Raw genomic sequence first — 16,698 nt, forward strand, 5'->3', positions numbered from 1 at the left:
TAAAGACAGTGTGGCTGCATGGTAATAGCTGGTCATTTTAGCCACTGGCCATTTGCGTTAGGGAACAACGGGTCAATAAAGCATCCCACAACATAGGGCTGTTTGCAGAGTCAGTTTTCCGTGGGCCCCTCGATCGTGCGGTGAGCTGAGTTTTACCTATGCAGAATGAGGGCGCAGCTCACCATGTGACCAGTAGAGTGTGCAGACAGCAAAGCACATGGTCACACTCGCCCCAACTTCTCCAAGCGCTGACGAATCCCAGGGAGAATTGGCGAGCCTGGTTTCATTACATGTAAGCATCAGAACCTCTAGCGGAGGGTGGGGAGAAACTACAGTTACCAGCAACCCTTTCGGTCCGCTTCCTGCTTGCGCCATGGCGTCTTGCGTAATTTTACGTCGCCGCCATCTCATGCCTGCTAAAAAGAACAGAGCTAGGAACTTAATAGAGTAGCTTGTCTCATTGTCATATGGGGAAGCTGGATGTATATATTTTTTTGTCTCCAGCTGAAAGCGAGAGCTGCCCTTGGTAATTGACGGTGAGACTCAAGATTTCAGCGTAGTTATTTACTGAGAAGCAGAACCAGAAAGTATTCAGAGAGACAGCAGCTGATGTCAGGCCTTACTTCGCGTGGAAATGAGTGCCCTGCCACTGCTAGTACAGTCCAATATCACAGAGGAGCACGGCTTTCAGCAGCCTTGCAATGTAGAGTCACTGAATGAAGGGTGGAAGCAGGGCTTAGGCTGCCTTAAATTTCCAGGCCAAAGTCCACCAGATAAAACGTGTCTCGGGTTTCAGTATCAGTGGCATGTTAATTGGATTGTAACAGTGCCCCTATCAGCTGCACTCCAGAAAAGTTGCGCACAGAAGCCCTACGTTTACTTACTTGTAGGCAGAAGAGTTGCACTGTTAAATGTTAAAGCAAGTCTAAAATACCGGAAGTAGATCCCTGTATGTCACTCTACCCAGTGAAGTCTATGCTACCTAGCGAGTAACTGTCTCGTTCTCGCCGCTAGGTGGATGTTGAAACAAAACTACCATAACCATCATGCCCTGCGGCCACGGCAAGGAGGTGGGGACTAGGACACATGCGCAAAACGCTCTTTCCTTGTTGCTATGGGAGCCTACGGCAGGGCAGCTGCTGGGAAGAGGTAGAATCCGCGTTCTCTTTTGTTCCTCCGCTGCGACGGCGGCATTTTGGCACCTGTCGCGACTCTTTCCCGGCTGGGGTTTGCGCCGGCGGCGGCCCCTCGTTGCCATGGCGGCGGCGGCGTTGCCTCTCGCGTGCTAAAGATGCCCCGGGAGACGACGAGGGAGGCAGCGAGACCTCCGCCTGGGAGGATGTCGCGTCCGCAGATCATCCACAGCGGCCACTTCATGGTGTCGGAGCCCCACGCCGACCCGGACCCGGACCCCGAGGCGGCTCTGAGCCAGCCAGGCCAAGGCGCCCCGCCGAGCGCGGCGGAGCGAGCGAGAAGGGCCGGCTCCGCGCGGAAGGCCGCGGGCGGGGAGGCTGGTGACGGGGCCCAGCTGACCTCCGCCGCCGCCGCTTACGACTTCGACACGGTGGACGAGGCCGCGTGCCTGTGCTACCGCTACGGGCCTCGAAGCAGCGGAGCCCTCAGCATCGACCCTTCGCTCACGAAGCTCTTCGAGTGCATGACGCTTGCCTACAGGTAAGGGCGGGGCGGGCTGGGCAGCCCCCCCGAGCGAACGGGGCACAGCGGGAAGTGTGTGTCTGGGGGGAAATGTGGAGAGACACAGTAAGAAGGGATAGAGAAGGGCCCGCGCGGTGGCTTCCTTTCTTGCCTCCGGCCCTTGCCTCTCGGGATGCATTCAGGGAACCAGACTATGCCTTGGGATTACAGAGTGCCTGCTGTGGGAACTGCAGCACGACCAATTAGCCTGCCATTCATACGCAAGATATACTAGTATGCATGCAGATAAACGATACTCATAAGAGAATCCATCTGCATGTAACTTGGCATCGTTAAGTAAAAGCCTCGGATTCCTTGTAACTACAGACATAAAGGGCATTTTCACCCAAGAAGGCATTTCAAAGGCGCAACTTGCCTTTGTCGTGTCTGCCATGCCAAGTTAAAATCTAAATAAGTGTATAAATCTAGATTTGTAGCTGCCAGTTAAGAAGTGCTCCCCTGCAACGTTTCCTTCCACTTTAAGAACTTTCACTTATGGTAGGGAGGTTCTCAGGCGTCACGTGTGAGAACAGAGTAGTCAAGGAATGAAACTGACATTTTAGAGTCAGAAACGCATACATCTGTTGAAAACCAACAAATCTGGTTTTGTAGTTAAAAAAGAAAGCAGGGGCGCTAGATATGACATAGAGTTGGGCCTGGTTCTCCAGCATTCTACTACCACTTGCTTTCTGGCACAGTATTCTTTCTTTCTTTCTTTACTCACTCACTGGTTGCAGTTCTACACAAAAGGGATTAGAATCAATGAATAAGTCTCACTGAACTCCGTAGGAGTTACTTCTGAGAAAAGGTGCAGAGGATTGCACTGCTACTTATTTTACTGTATTTGCAAGGTACCCAATAGCGTCTCTAGTGGCATATGGGAATATGTTCGTATAAGCACAGCATAGAGGAGGGGAATTGACACTAACTTTAGTCTTCCCAGAAAATCATGTCAGAAAAGCACATCTTGCTGCTTAGACAGTGCTTCTGACACATACATATTACTTTGGTTTTTATCTACCCCATTTTCAGTGTATCTCATACCCCAGTTGACTTTTTCATTAAGCAGTCAAGTCCTTTAATCTTTAATCAGCTCTCAGGTCAGACTCCTTTAATGTGTGGAAAGGACAGAAAGTCTTAAATAATAGAAATTTCTATTTGACAGAGTGTAGCAGATAGATAGTTAGCATGAGTATTAAAGTGAGAAATGGACCGTGACCCAAGTTGTCCCTGCCAGATGCTAGAGACATAATGTCAAAAAGCTGTCTGGGTTATGTGGGATTAAATATCATAAAGTATATTCACTGTGGTAAAGGTCTGTTTTGTCCCCTTTCTGATAGTAGTGTTGCTAAAGCATAAAAACTTGGCAAGTTATATAAACAGGAAGTTTTCACAGGACATGTATTTCTTCCTGTGCTCCCTTTAGCTTCCTAATAGAATTTTAATGTGAACTCTTGTGCAGAATTTTAATGATTTATGTTAAGGAACTAATTGGCTTGTTTTGCACCACAGTCTAGTTTTAATTATTGTTACCTGTGCTGTAGTATGCTGAAAATTAATACATGCCCTGAATTTTTTGAATTGGTTGGCTGTCGGTGTGTCCCCCCCCCCCCACATTTCTGTAAAGTAGGAGAGAAACTTGAGCAATGAAACAAGCTGCTTAGGGAGGTAATGAAATTTGCTTCCTTGGAAACTTTCAAAGAAAGGCTGGGTGGGCAACTCTCTGGAATGTTTTACATTACTGTGCTTCAGGGCATAACTTGGACTAGATTAGGGATCAAAAACTTGCAGTCTGCTCGCTGCATATGGCACCCAGAACACTTGATTGCTGGCTGTGTGCCTCTTAAAAGTTTAGAAATTCTAGTGTTTCTTTTTTAAAGTAACACTTGACATGATTGCATAGACCATTTTGGACATGTGATGGTAAAACAACAACTCTCTTTTCTGGTTCTTGGTGCCAAACAGCCTATCCTGCACTGATCTTGACCTTTGGGATTTCTCCTAGTTCTAAAAATAATTAAAATAAAAAGTACCACACTGGAACAGACAGCATTTGTTTTAAAAAGTATCCCGTTCCCAGGAATGTCTGGCCCTGATGTTAGCATATAGAGTTTTGAATTAAATAGCTGTAGTCCTTTCATATAAAAGTTATATTCTTACCTGAGTTGCACATTCAGCGGATGCTACAGCTGTATGTTGCAGACTAGCTTCCCAACCAATATATTTGCTGCAAAATTACAGCTTCTGCCATTTTTTATGTAACACTGAATGCATTTTTCCTACATTGAGATCATCTCCTTGTAAATATATATCTATGAAGCAGCTTTAAATCAAGAAAAAAAGTGTTCCGGAATTTTCAGCAACCTAGTGAACTGGAATAGATCCTCAGAACTGGGATTTTTGGGTCTGTTATTTGACTTCCAGCATTATGACATTTCAAACGTTGACTCCTTTAGGTATTTTTTAGTTAATCTCCCACAACATTATGAGATGTCATCTTGGACTTAGCAAAAGGACAAAGGTAGTATGAGGAGTTTGAATGCCTGAAGAAATCCCCTCAACCAGAGTCCTTTTTGACATTAACATTGTCAAAAGCTCAGTTTACCATATACCTGAGCCCACTGGTTTCAGTGGCAGTGCAAGCCTCTGCCCCCACCCAGTGAAATAGACATTATATTTTGCTCAATAGTAACAGAGAATCATATATTGAATCTTTGCACAGCTATGCATTAGAACTGTAACTGATCTATCTGCCTGGGATTATTCATTATTCATTCTGTCTCAAGCAGGTGCAAAAGAAGCTGTTGTGGCAGAACAGCAAAGGGGCATGGGTTCTGAACAGTATCTTGTTTTCTTTTACACAACTGTTCAGTGAAACAGCTGCCAGTTTTGAAATGTAATGGGGCAGAGTGCAATAGGGTGGCCTGAGAATGTGGTCCAATACGCTTAGTGTGAGGATTTTCATGTGGGATGTTTGTGCACCTTCACGTGAACTTTTGAAGGGCAGAATATGAGTGTTTGTTGCTACTGATTAAACAGAGTGTGTGAGTGGAATGCAAGCTGCCAGTGTCTGCCTGTATTCCTAAGGAGATGCTGGCTCATTATAATTTCTTCTCCTTCGTAAGAACATACAGGTGAGGCACAGTTTTACTTTAACAGTGGAAGAAATAAACCACTGAATTAACCTTCCAATATGTTTTTAATCATTTGGATTACTCAAGTCAATACTATATTTCTCTGTTGTAGAGAGATACACTCACTAACAAATTGGTTATTAATAGCAAGACACAAATCATTTAACTCGATGTGTTTTAAATTATGCTGCATTTCTTCAGAATAATTGAATTACCATAGGTTCTCTCCAGGAAATAGTTGTCCAGCACTCACTGACTCTTCGTAGATGGGGTTCTGCAACAATAATGAATGGGGAAGACCCCTTATAGTAAGGCTGGGAGTGGGGGGTATATTTCCAGATCTGCCACCTAAAGCCAGGGCTATTTTTTCTTCTGTCATAATTGTCACATGGAATTCCACCCCAAGGCTGGTATCTATAGCATACTTTTTAAAAGCAAGATTTTGTCCTTTGTTGAGGAGCTTCATCAGAAAAACAGGAAGGCAGTATACATAGAGAGCCATGTAGTTCTGTGGGCAGAGCTTCTGGAATCAACACAGCTTCTTACCCCAATATATGGTCTATAATTATGTTCTACACTTATCAGCATATGCTACTTCTAACCTGTTCATTTTTCTCCTTCTCCCACAGTTTGCTCTAAAAAGTTGAGGAGGAATCAACATCCAGTGAGAGGTTTAGAATAAAGCAGGCATATTGGGTCAATCTGTACAAAAGGTGAACTTTTGTAGACATCTGAGTAGTTTATAGTTTTGAGTGCAGAATTTAGTTTTATTGGCACAGATTAGTAATAAACTGTGGCTATAGAATAGTCAAGCTTATTAAAGAGATGTTCCTGTTCCGTGTGTTTTGAGCTGCCGCCTTTTTCTTTGGGTTGTTGCCTGGCCCTGTTTCCCCTTGAAAGCCAGATATACTTGGTATTACAAGAGGTGTTTTTTTTTTGGCTTTCTCATTTGTAGTGAGAAACTTGTCTCTCCCAAATGGAAAACCTTCAAAGGGCTGAAACTGCTACAGCGTGACAAGATTCGACTCAATAATGCCATCTGGAGGGCCTGGTATCTGCAGTGTAAGTAGCCTGGAAGAAGGTATTTAAAAAACAACAACAACAAAAAAACCACCCCAACCATATAAAAGGCAGATTAGGTGGGAACCACCAAATTCTGAGTATAAATCCACAAAAAACGGGTTCTTCCTCCATCCCTGCACATGTTTTCCATGACTTCCTCAACCAAGGAGATTGTTTCACACAGAATTATGTATTGCAAGTTTGCAAAGCTTTACGCTAGCAAAAGTCACATATTAATTGCTTATGGATTTAAGCAATTAAATCAGCTCTACTGCCCTATTTAGTGGATGCTGAAATGGGAGTGACTGCAAGGCCGGCAAGTATTTTCTCTGTTTGGTCCTGCTTGAAGCTATACTGCAGATTACAGCCCCTTTTCTGCTATTTCATTCTGGATGCAGATGTGGAGAAGCGGCAGAACCCAGTGTGCAGTTTTGTGACCCCACTAGAGTGCAGTGATGTAGATGTGCACCGCAAGCCTGAGGTGAGCAAAGGTTATTTGGGCCTTTCATACTTAAGAACTTACAAAGAAGACAAACTATGCATTTCTGTATGTGACCCCTGGCTGCACCTTTGTTTGGCAGGCTGTCATCATGGAAGGAAAGTACTGGAAACGCCAAGTTGGGGTTGTCATCAGGGAATATCACAAATGGAGGTTGTTTTCCTATACCCAGGTAAGTGTCTTCTCCAGCAAGATGTGTTGTACTTCATATAGCTCCCCTTCACCCCTAGATGACATGTTCCACCCAAGCTCATACAGTCCTTTTTAGTGTCAACCAAGGAAATCAGGTAGCCAATCCAGAAGCACCTTGGAACTCCATTGTAAGAAGGTGGATTTTCTAGATGCTTCTTGCCAGGCTACCATAGACTGCATCTGGTGGTTATGAGGTGATCTGGTACTAGACTGGCAAGGCTATGTTTCCATCTTACTCTGATGGGTGCCTTGGCCTATAGACTCATTTCCGCAGCTGCCAGAAGCTCTCATTCTCTTGCCCTCTCTCTCATTTCCACAAAGACACACACTGGTCACCCAGCTATCCCTGTGTGATTATTGTGGTCTGCAATAGCTTGGCTGAGGCCTCATGTGTTCATTGTTGTTGTAGCCGTAGTAGTAATAATAATAATAGCACATTATACCTAGCCCTTCTTCCCAAATGTGTCCAGGGCAGCAATAAGCCAGATAGGATTTTATTTAGCTACCTATGGTTTTCCTCTAGCTAAGTATTGTAATTGTAGTACTTTCAGTGGCCTAATCCTAAACATTCTGTGCATTTTGTTATAGGCTTCAAAGAAGATGGATAAACCCGTCTATGGTTCTTCTCAGGTGCTATTTTAATGCCTTGTTCCTATACTGCACCCTCCAGATTCCCCTTTCCCCATGGCAGAGGGTGGAATTAAAAAAGCTTGGGGGTTGTCTGCAGCCATTCAGTATTCCAGCCCCTCATTTGAGTTTGCCTAAAGTTGGAGTTCACAGCTCTTTCTCTCCCATTCTGGACAGGAAGTAGCTGATGATGTTCCAAGGGCAGAGCTAAAAACGGAGGGAACAGATGCATGCCCCATGGACCTCGACCCCTTGCATGACCTGGATGCACTTCTGGACACCTTCATTTCTAGCCGCAACCCTTATGGTGGCCCCAACCTCCGTGGCCTTGGTGAGAGGCTCATTCCATCTATCTCTGGATCTGTCCCTTTCTACCAAGAAACCCTTTAGGTTTTCTCCACTGTCCCCAGAGGCTGGTACAGATGCCTCTAAAGGGTGGACAGAGCTTTTGAAGTATCTGTATTTGAAGTGAGAGCCAGTATTTGAAGTGAGAGCCAGTCCCTTGCTTGTGAACCAGAGAACAATTGCTATGGAACAAAGTAGCAAGCGAGTGATATTATTTCTCATTTTGTGTCTTCAGCTCACCAGGGAAATGCGGATATGATCCAGCCCACCCTGACTCAACTGCACCCCATCTTTGGGGAGGAGTTTATGGACTTGGACCCCATTCAAGGTAACAGCAGAGGTTTTATGGCTGTACTTAGTGGTAAGGTGGTGCATCTCAAAGCTGAAAGACATCCTCTGAAGCACTTTTTATGGCTTCTTAAGACCACTTCAGACTGTGTTTAAATTATGTATCCATACTGTACACACGTAAAAGAAATGTGTTTGTTTATAGATGCTACTGGGTACATGCTGCTAGGAACTCCTGATCAGCAGCAATTCCCTTCAATGCTTATCTGTAAAAGAGCCCTTGGATTCCTCAGAATTGCAGCTTGCATATTTACTAAACTCACTGTTAGGGAGAAAACAGAAGAAAATATGAAAAGCGTGTCATCAAGGCCCAAAAATCAAATAGAAACATGTATTATTATTATTATTTTAAGCCCACAAGTTAATCACCAGTTTTGAAAGATTAACTTGTGACCTCAAGAGTAAATAACATCTGAGTCTGGGTCACCAAAAATGGGCTGAAAGCTATCACTGGTGAGAGGAGACTATTTCCAACCTGACATTGATGAAATTCTAGTTCACCCAAGGCCAGAGCAGAATGCTGCTGAGCAAACATGATACGTCCTGGTAAGACTAGACATTATTTAAATCAGTCAGCATGCACATAAAAATCCTCTTTTGGGCATCCAATGCTCTAATAGAAGACTCATTCTCCATATAATCACATGCATACTGTGCTTTATATATTGTTTGTCCCCTATCCCATTTTCTGAATCAGCCAGGACAAATTCTTCAGAGCTACTGTATATCCCCTTTTCACAGGAAGAATAAAGTAGGCATATTAATCTTGTATGAATTCTTAATTTGAAAAATCTTAAACTTACGAGTTTGTCATCTCAAAATTTCTACTTGCAAGTATAGCATCTACATATAGAGCCTATTTCAGTCTCATTCCTGCCACTCCGTCACATAACTCTGAAATCAGCAGTCCCCACCTGCAGATTGCTCCTGTTCTTGACTTGAGTTTCTCTACCAGTTGACATATCCTGGATTTTAGGTCTCATCTTTCTTCGAAACCACTAATTGATGTCTGCTTGTATGGTGGATGTGAATGAATGAATGTTTATTATTACGACCAAACAGCCAGCATACTACCTGTATGGTGAAATCCTGATGATTCCTTGCTTAATTGATTCAGACACACCAGCCAGTTATCTTCTACCAGTTGCTCTTTATCTCCTCCCAGCCTTTTAAATCTTTGCTTTCTTTTCACAGAATTCATCACTTCCTGTCGTTCTCAGCCCACGATCCAGGTAAGGATAATACATTTATCTGATAGCTTACAAACTCCTTGGGCTTCTGCAGCCCCTGATGCTTACTGCAGATACTGGTCTGTGCTTGATTTTGATTTTGGAAAGGCAATAGCCTTTTCTCAGCATTGCAAAAAAACTGAGCAGTGGGAGTTCTCCCACTTGTATGATTTTCAGTGCAGCCATCTCCAGCCTGGACTCAGGAGTTGTGTTTGATTTGCACTCTCTTCTCCCCCCTCTTAGGCTCCTGCAGTAACAGATGTTAGTGCTTTGAACCAGTGCAACCCAGATACACCTCTCATTGCCCCTGGGACCAAGGATCTCCCACCGCCTGGAGACTCTCTCAATCCCATTCCCATCTCACTGGATGTGGAGCCGCCTGTACCTTTGAATGGACAGCAGACCTTCCTGCCATTCTTCCCCACCTCCCCACTGAGGATCAGCCCGCCGCCTGTCTCTCCCATCTTGCGCATGCAGCCTCAAACCACTTTGGTCTTCTCTGTCATCACGCACACAGGATCAGAAACAAATTCTCCGTCTGTATTTCGGGACACTTTTGCTGTGCCAGTCTCTGCTCCTCCACCCAAGGATGGGAAATGCAGACACCTGCAACGGATTGCTCCAGCACCCTCCTCTAGCCAGCAGCCAGCCCTTCCCGGTGCTCCGCTCCCTTGCCTGCTTGCAACTGGTATGTCCCTGCAAGGACAGGCTCTCTGCAGGGGAAATTGAGACATTGCTGACCTAGACTACAATGCTTCTCTAGATCCATTTGGAGTATTAAGTCATACAGCAGAATTCTCCTTTCTTTTTGGTGGTTGTTTTCTCAAGCAAATCTCACCAGGATCAACTTTTGGAATCCCTAATTTAAACAACTGCATGCATTATTAGTGTTTATTTTGATATAATTATCTGAAGCTGGAGTTTAGCTTCATACTTGGGAATCACTGGAAGCAAAAGCATTTTTCTGTACGGGAAAAATAAAATATGTGGTCCAGGGAGATAGTTTTTTGTGTTACTGCAGAATTTAAAAATGATATACAGTGGTGCCTCGATTTTCGAATGTAATCCATTCCAGAAGACCGTTCGAGTTCTGAAATGTTCGAAAACCGAAAACTCAGTATGGAACTGAGTATGGAAAACTCAGTACAGGAGCCGAGTGACATGTTCGACTTCTGAGGCGTGTTTGACAACTGAAGCATTTGTTTTCGGGTTTCCGGCGTTCAAAAACTGAAATGTTTGTCAACGGAGATGTTCAAAAACCAAGGTACCACTGTATCTGACTTGAGCTGATAGGCATTACGTAACAGTGCCTGTATCCTCTTCAGTGGATTTAGAGTTTAGCCTTGCAGAAATTGTGTGTCAAAACTATGTACTGACTAGTCTGTAGAATAGCAAAATGGTTAGTCCACAGGTATTGGAGACGGATTTAAGGTGGCAATCTTACTTGTAACTATACATACCGTATTTTTTGCCCTATATGATGCACTTTCCCCCCTCGCTCTCCAGGCTTCAGGAAGCTCTCCGCAAGCCTTGGGAGCTCTGCGGGATTTCCCGTCGGCTCCCAAGGCTTGCGGATAGGAGCCCGCATCTCGAAGCCTGGGGCGACAAGCTCGGGGGACAGCGGGGAGGTGGAACACTGCTTCTCCCTGCCGCCAGCCCCACAAGCTGGGGGGACAGCGGCGGAACACCGTCATCCCGCTGTCCCCCGACCTGGTTTGGAGGCTGGCGGTGGGGAGAAGCGCGCTTCCTCCCGCCGCCAGCCCCACAAGCTCGGGGGACAGTGGGGAGGCGGAGCACCGCCATCCCGCTGTTCCCTGACCTGGTTTGGGCTTCAGGCAGATATCCGCAAGCCGTGGGAGCCTGGCGGGAAGTCGCGCTGGTCTTCCAAGGCTTGTGGAGAGCTGCCTGTTCTGGGGTCCGAGCTTCCCCCGCCCCAGCCCCACGCCTGGGGGGGGAAAAATAATTTTTTTTCTTTATTCTCCCCCCCCCAAAAAAAAAACTAGGTGCGCCCTATGGGGCGAAAAATACGGTATGTGTAAAGATGTCTGGGAGCTGCTGTTTGGAAAGGGAAAGAAAAAGTCCTCTATGCCCAGATTCCTCCTTTGATCCCCTTCTTGCTTCTCTGGAGTGTAGTTAAGCTTTTTGTTTCGATGAAGCCAGCAGTTTGAGCCAGGTAAATCAAGCAAAATTACAAATGTCAACATTCGTCCAAATGCTTCATAGTTAGACAGAAAGCCTTCAACTCATTAGTAGAAGTGAAATGACAGGTCATTAATATAACTATGCATATTTACTACCTTTTTAAAGTTATATTTTAATTTCTCTTAAATCTGCAAGTGAGCACAGATTTTCTTGACCCAATTCAGAAGAAGGCTCTTGTGCCTTGTAGCTCTTTTGAATGGGGAAAGTTGTCAAGAACTGTAGAGTCTTCTAATGTGCAAGCATTATGAAGAGAGAATCTGTTAACTATGAAACTTTCCTCTCTACCCCATTTAAAGCTCACACATAAAGGTCCAGAATTCCTATCCTCGTGTGTCTGATGGCAAAGTGGGTACCAAACAGTTGGTGTCAGATTGGCTGGTGATACATGTAGGAATTTTAGGAGACGCTATTGGTTATGGGGAAACCAGGCCTAGGTATGTTTTGGAAGGGATCCCTGAGGCAAGGATGCTCATTGGCCTCTCTGTTGGGTAGGGTGCCATGCATTTGAGTAGAGATCATTGGCCCAAATTGTATTTTCAGTTGTGGTAGGTGGGATTTCATAAAGCAGCAGACTCCTTTTCATTAAATAAATTCTGCCACATTCAAAAACTTGGTCTACTGGTGAGCAGCTAAACTGAAGCTGTGTAGTTACAGGGAGTGAGGTTAATACATAGAGGCTGGGGAAATAAGAACATCTCTTTCATCTCTAGGTCCTGCCCCACTGCCCCTCACTCCAGTCATGAACTCTGTGCAGGTAAGGATGCTCTCCTCTGCCACCTTCCTTCTTCGAGGCCTCCTATCTGTGTTCTGCTTTTTGCCTCCTTGGAGTTGACAGGTGGCGTATTTTTCTATCTTTCTGTTTGGCTGCTCTCTCTTTCTCTCAACCCTGCTATTCCTCTCCCACAGGTGTGTGGCGTCCCAAAGCCCCCTGCAAATATGCTGAACTCATTCTCGGCAACAGTGAAGTCTCCTCCACTTGCCTCTGCTGCTGCTTCCCCTGACACTGGTAAGCTTGCTCAGGAGGGTGCAGAGTCACTCAGCCTCTCCATTTGAAGTGTTGAGCACTGAAGCCTTAGTATGTATTTACAGTTTACTTGCTTTAGGAAGCTTTCACTGGATTGGTCTATATGTAGAAGTTGAATACACACCTTAAGAGGAACTCACCTACCCCAGTATTTTTGGGATTATTTCAGGTGCCAAAACCAAGGAGAGAGCTGAGGACAACACTCTCTGCAAACCCCAGGAAGTGGACAAATGCTGTACTGCCAAGGTAATAAGGATACCCACACCACTGTACCCCATCTTGTTGGCTTGAGCATTGTGGGAGAAGACATCTTTTCTCAAAGACGATAGCCAAAGGGGTAGTCGCCTGGCAGTGTCTCAAATCATGGCTTGATTGGCTCTTGCAGGGAAGTCGCAGATCAACACTTACCTCGGCTGACTATGCCCGCCGTAGGGTCATCAGCTCCGGCTTCAACACTCTTGCCACTCTGGTGTTGACAGGACCTGATCAAAGCAGCACTAAGGTACGCATCCCCCACTGTACCAGAGGGTGGAAGGGCACATATTCTCTGCTGTTTGTCCAGTTCTCCCAATTTGCTTTGTGAACCTGCTGGAGCCATTCTTGTGGTCTTTGCCCTCCCAATCCATTTTACGCCTTTACTCCACCCCCTCACCTCCCCAGTTCAGCAAAGCGATGCTCCTGCAGAAAAGTGCGGCACATGTGGAAAGACTGCAGCAAGAGCGCCGACAAGCTCAGGAGACAGTTGAAAGACTACGTGGGGAAATCAAAGAGCTGAGCACTGCCATTGAGTGAGTTGCGGGGCTGGCTCATTGGATCAGGGATACAAGTTAAAAGGTGAGAGGGGAACTCCTGTCAACAAGTTGTGGCTTTTCTCTTCCTTGCAGTGACTTTCAGCGCCAGCTTCCACCTACGGGAGCTCCTGTGCTGCCACCACAGTCGGATCAGGCTTCTCAACTCTATGAAGAGTATGTGCGCAAGCGCACCCTGCAGGACTGGCGCTTCTGGCTTGTATCCACCACCGAGCATGTGGGATGGGATGGGACAGGTTAGGGTGAAAGAGCAAGGGGAGGTATTTGGCATGGCATCAGTGGCCTGCTGGGTGCTTAAGGGGAGCAGGGAGACTTGGCTGCATAGTCTCCTTAACCTATTCCAACCTGCAGTTCAGCATGGTGATTAAGCCACTCTTTGAGAGCTACACCAGGACCGTGAGCACAGGCAACGTCAAGGAATTCTGCGACTCGGTGTTGAGCTGGTTGGAGCAGCACTGCACCCTGCCCATCTTGCGCCCTGGTATGGATCAACAGGGAAATCTAGAAATGTCTTTCCCTTCACTGACCCATCTCTTTCCCCCCCATGGCTTTCAATGCTCCTTGCCTACCTTCTGCTCTGAAATCTAGCACATGCTTGTGTATCATTCACCCATCCTACTCCTGCTTGAAGTACTCTTACATTCACACATAACTAAGAGAGTGGAACCATGGCTTTCCAATTATACTCCACATTCCCGATTCCGTTTTCATGCCTTGCTAAGTTACTAGACACAATAGCCCATCACTATGATCCTTTCCTTGCCCTGAAGCAAGATTATTGGGCACTGCCTTAAAGCAAGGCCCAGATGTGACCTTAGGAGTTACCTGGCTTTGTGGTGTTTAGGAAAAAATCTAGCTGGAGATGCCAGCTGTTCTCACAAGTCTTCTATTCCTGATACTTCCAGAAGACTTGAAAGGATTCTCTTTCTAGGAATTAGGAGAAAATGTCTGCATTGAGTTCATTGTTACTGTTTTGGTTTTTTGTCCCACAGCTATCTCTGGCTCCCTCCTGCAGCTAAGCAAGATCACATCCATACTGACTCGGCCAACCCAGTTGCGTGAACAAGCCCTGCAAGCAGTAGCTGGCCCTCCACACTACAAGAGCAACAGCTAGGATGAAGACCAGGTCCAGTGCTATATGGACATCCTCACACACTACCAGGAAAGCCAGCAGCAGGGACCTCTATCTCAGGAATTCATTTGCCATGCAACAAAGAAGCTTATGTTAGACAGTATTGGGGTTTAGATTGCCAGAGCAGAGAATCTCTGAGTATTCATTTTGGTGCTGGACACCTCTTAATACTCTCTCTCTTTTTGCAGAACTTCAGGTAGTAGAGTGGGGGATGTGGGGGATAAGGCAAGCCTCAGAGCCAGAATGCAGACTTAATTGCCAGATGTAGGATGCCAGCTATGGCTTTAGCCTTTTTCAGAACTGGGGTGAAAGATTAGCCGCATAAGAATTAGTGTGGCCTCCATTTCCTGTGTTTTCCCACCAGAGGGCAGTGAAAGTGATTCTTGCAGGCCTTCTCAATACGTAGAGTGATACTTCCTCTGTATGATTCGTGGCTTTGAGAGTTTGTGGCTAAGTGCCCCCCCCCCCCCATATGCAGTATATGTTGATGGCAGATTTTACCTATGCAACCATACCCATGAACCCTCTCTGGGGTCTAGAGGATCAATTTCTCCCATCTTTCATTTTAGCTCAGAGACCTTTTGTAGGACTGTGTATTTTCTGTAGATCTGCTGAATTTTTACAGGGGGTGGAATCTGACTTCAGCTCAGTATTTGATGGTGTGATGATACTCTTTGCTCTGAGAATTGTACCTTCAGTGTACTGCATAGCCTATGCCTGCCATTCTCCATCCCCTATGCTCATGTTTCTTTTCTCAAGTTACATATTAGCTTGGCATGGAATCTGGAGTTTATTTATGCACAACACATCCTGTACTATGTTTGCCAAACTTTGTTCTAGGCTCCCAGCTAATGTACAACAACTCTTGACATCTGACCACAAGGAGGTTGTGTGATGGGGAAGACACCACCTTACCACTGATAGGCAACCTGTTCTGTCTCCACTACTGTAACTGTATGATTGCATAACCTTCGGCAAATGGCAATACCTCATTCCAAACTCCCAAGTTAGTCATAAAGCTAATGTCTACAGGAACAGGAGCCTAGCTGACTAAACTAGGGAAAAGGCTTTTTTACCCTTTCCAGAGTTTTGAGTAATATCTGAAGTAGCTCTGGACATTTTGCCACCTGATGACAGAGAATCCAAATGTCACACCTCTATCCCCCAGTTAACAGGTACAACCATTGAAACTAGCAGGAACTGTGGCGGTGCATAAGATCCTTTTCATTCCTGATGGGTAAGCTCTATAGCTTTATCTTTCATTACCAGATGAAAGCCTTTGATGATTGGAAATTGTTCTAGCTGCTTGCGTACAAGATATTCTAATACTTATGTGTCCAGAAATACATGAGAGAAAGAGTTGGAAGGGACCACGAGGGTCATCTAGTCCAACCCCTTGCAATGCAGGAATCTTTCACCCAACGTGGGGCTCGTTGTTGAGATCTGGCCTAGGTGTGCGTGGTTTCCTTTTCTTTTTACTGATTTATTATTTCTTCATTCTGCTACAGGCCCAAAACTTTCAGCAACAAAACCAAAAAAGCTATTCTATTATCCTATAGGAATATAGTAATAGTATGGCAGTTTTCCATCAGCCACTTTAACCAAGGAATGGGCAACTGATTGATTCCCATGGGAGACTCACCTCAATATACAAAATCTACTTCAAGCCCAGGTGTGCTTTCAGTCTGTGGGATGTTCTATGTCCCTTTTCTGTACCTTTTTTACTCATGAATGATGGTGGTGCTTTTTAAGAGTCTGCATTAGCTCAAGGTAACCACTCTACATTTATGTGAAGTTAATGCACAATACAGCTGACCCTTTCACTGTTGAGCATGGGAGGTTTACTGCAGAAAAGACTTCCAGTGCTTGCTCACCTAGATATAGTTACTGATAGCACTTTACTTCCTCCAGTCCTGTAGGATTTCTTCAGTTAACGTGTATTAAAAAAAGAATGAGAGCACACATGAATTATGAATTCTATCTTGAAAAATATTCAGTGGACCATTTGAGATTTCTTGTGTTTCTATATCATTTTGTAATTTTAGCACAATTTCTGTATGTTCCACATATGCCACTAAAATACATTTGAGTAATCTTTAAGCGTTGTTTTCCTTTTTCACAATTCAGCAACTCCACTCTTTTCATACATGTAGGCAGCTGCCAGCCTTTGGCCAAACTGCAAAAGCACCTGCTGGGCTTTGCAGTTCCATCTTTCAAAAGCATCCCACAACCAACTTCTGCCCAGCCATCCCCACTTCTAAGGCCTAGGAATAGCCAAACAGCACTTCAGTTGGGGGGGGGGGCACACTTTACAGTGATTCATAGTGCTGTTCAGCTGGGCAGCAGGCCGGGAGGTATGCAATAGATCTCTCTGTTGGTGATGGAGTTGAAGAGTCTGTA

General features: G+C 45.3%; 1 protein-coding gene across 1 annotated transcript; it reads left to right on the forward strand.

Moving 5' to 3' along the window:
* Window positions 1–629: 629 nt before the first annotated feature.
* Window positions 630–16,398, forward strand: LOC310711387 (MLX-interacting protein-like). The gene is made up of 17 exons (XM_083513290.1): window positions 630–1,674; window positions 5,785–5,891; window positions 6,290–6,372; window positions 6,473–6,562; window positions 7,171–7,212; window positions 7,387–7,540; window positions 7,790–7,882; window positions 9,097–9,134; window positions 9,375–9,819; window positions 12,044–12,087; window positions 12,240–12,339; window positions 12,527–12,603; window positions 12,743–12,859; window positions 13,018–13,145; window positions 13,242–13,365; window positions 13,518–13,647; window positions 14,159–16,398. Exons 1-17 carry the CDS (start codon window positions 1,292–1,294, stop codon window positions 14,278–14,280), a joined length of 2,277 nt encoding a protein of 758 aa, XP_083369416.1. The 5' UTR covers window positions 630–1,291; the 3' UTR covers window positions 14,281–16,398.
* The last annotated feature ends 300 nt before the right edge of the window (window positions 16,399–16,698 follow it).

This window comes from Podarcis liolepis, assembly GCF_965112155.1.
Source record: "Podarcis liolepis genome assembly, chromosome: 1".
NCBI classification, from domain to species: domain Eukaryota; kingdom Metazoa; phylum Chordata; class Lepidosauria; order Squamata; family Lacertidae; genus Podarcis; species Podarcis liolepis.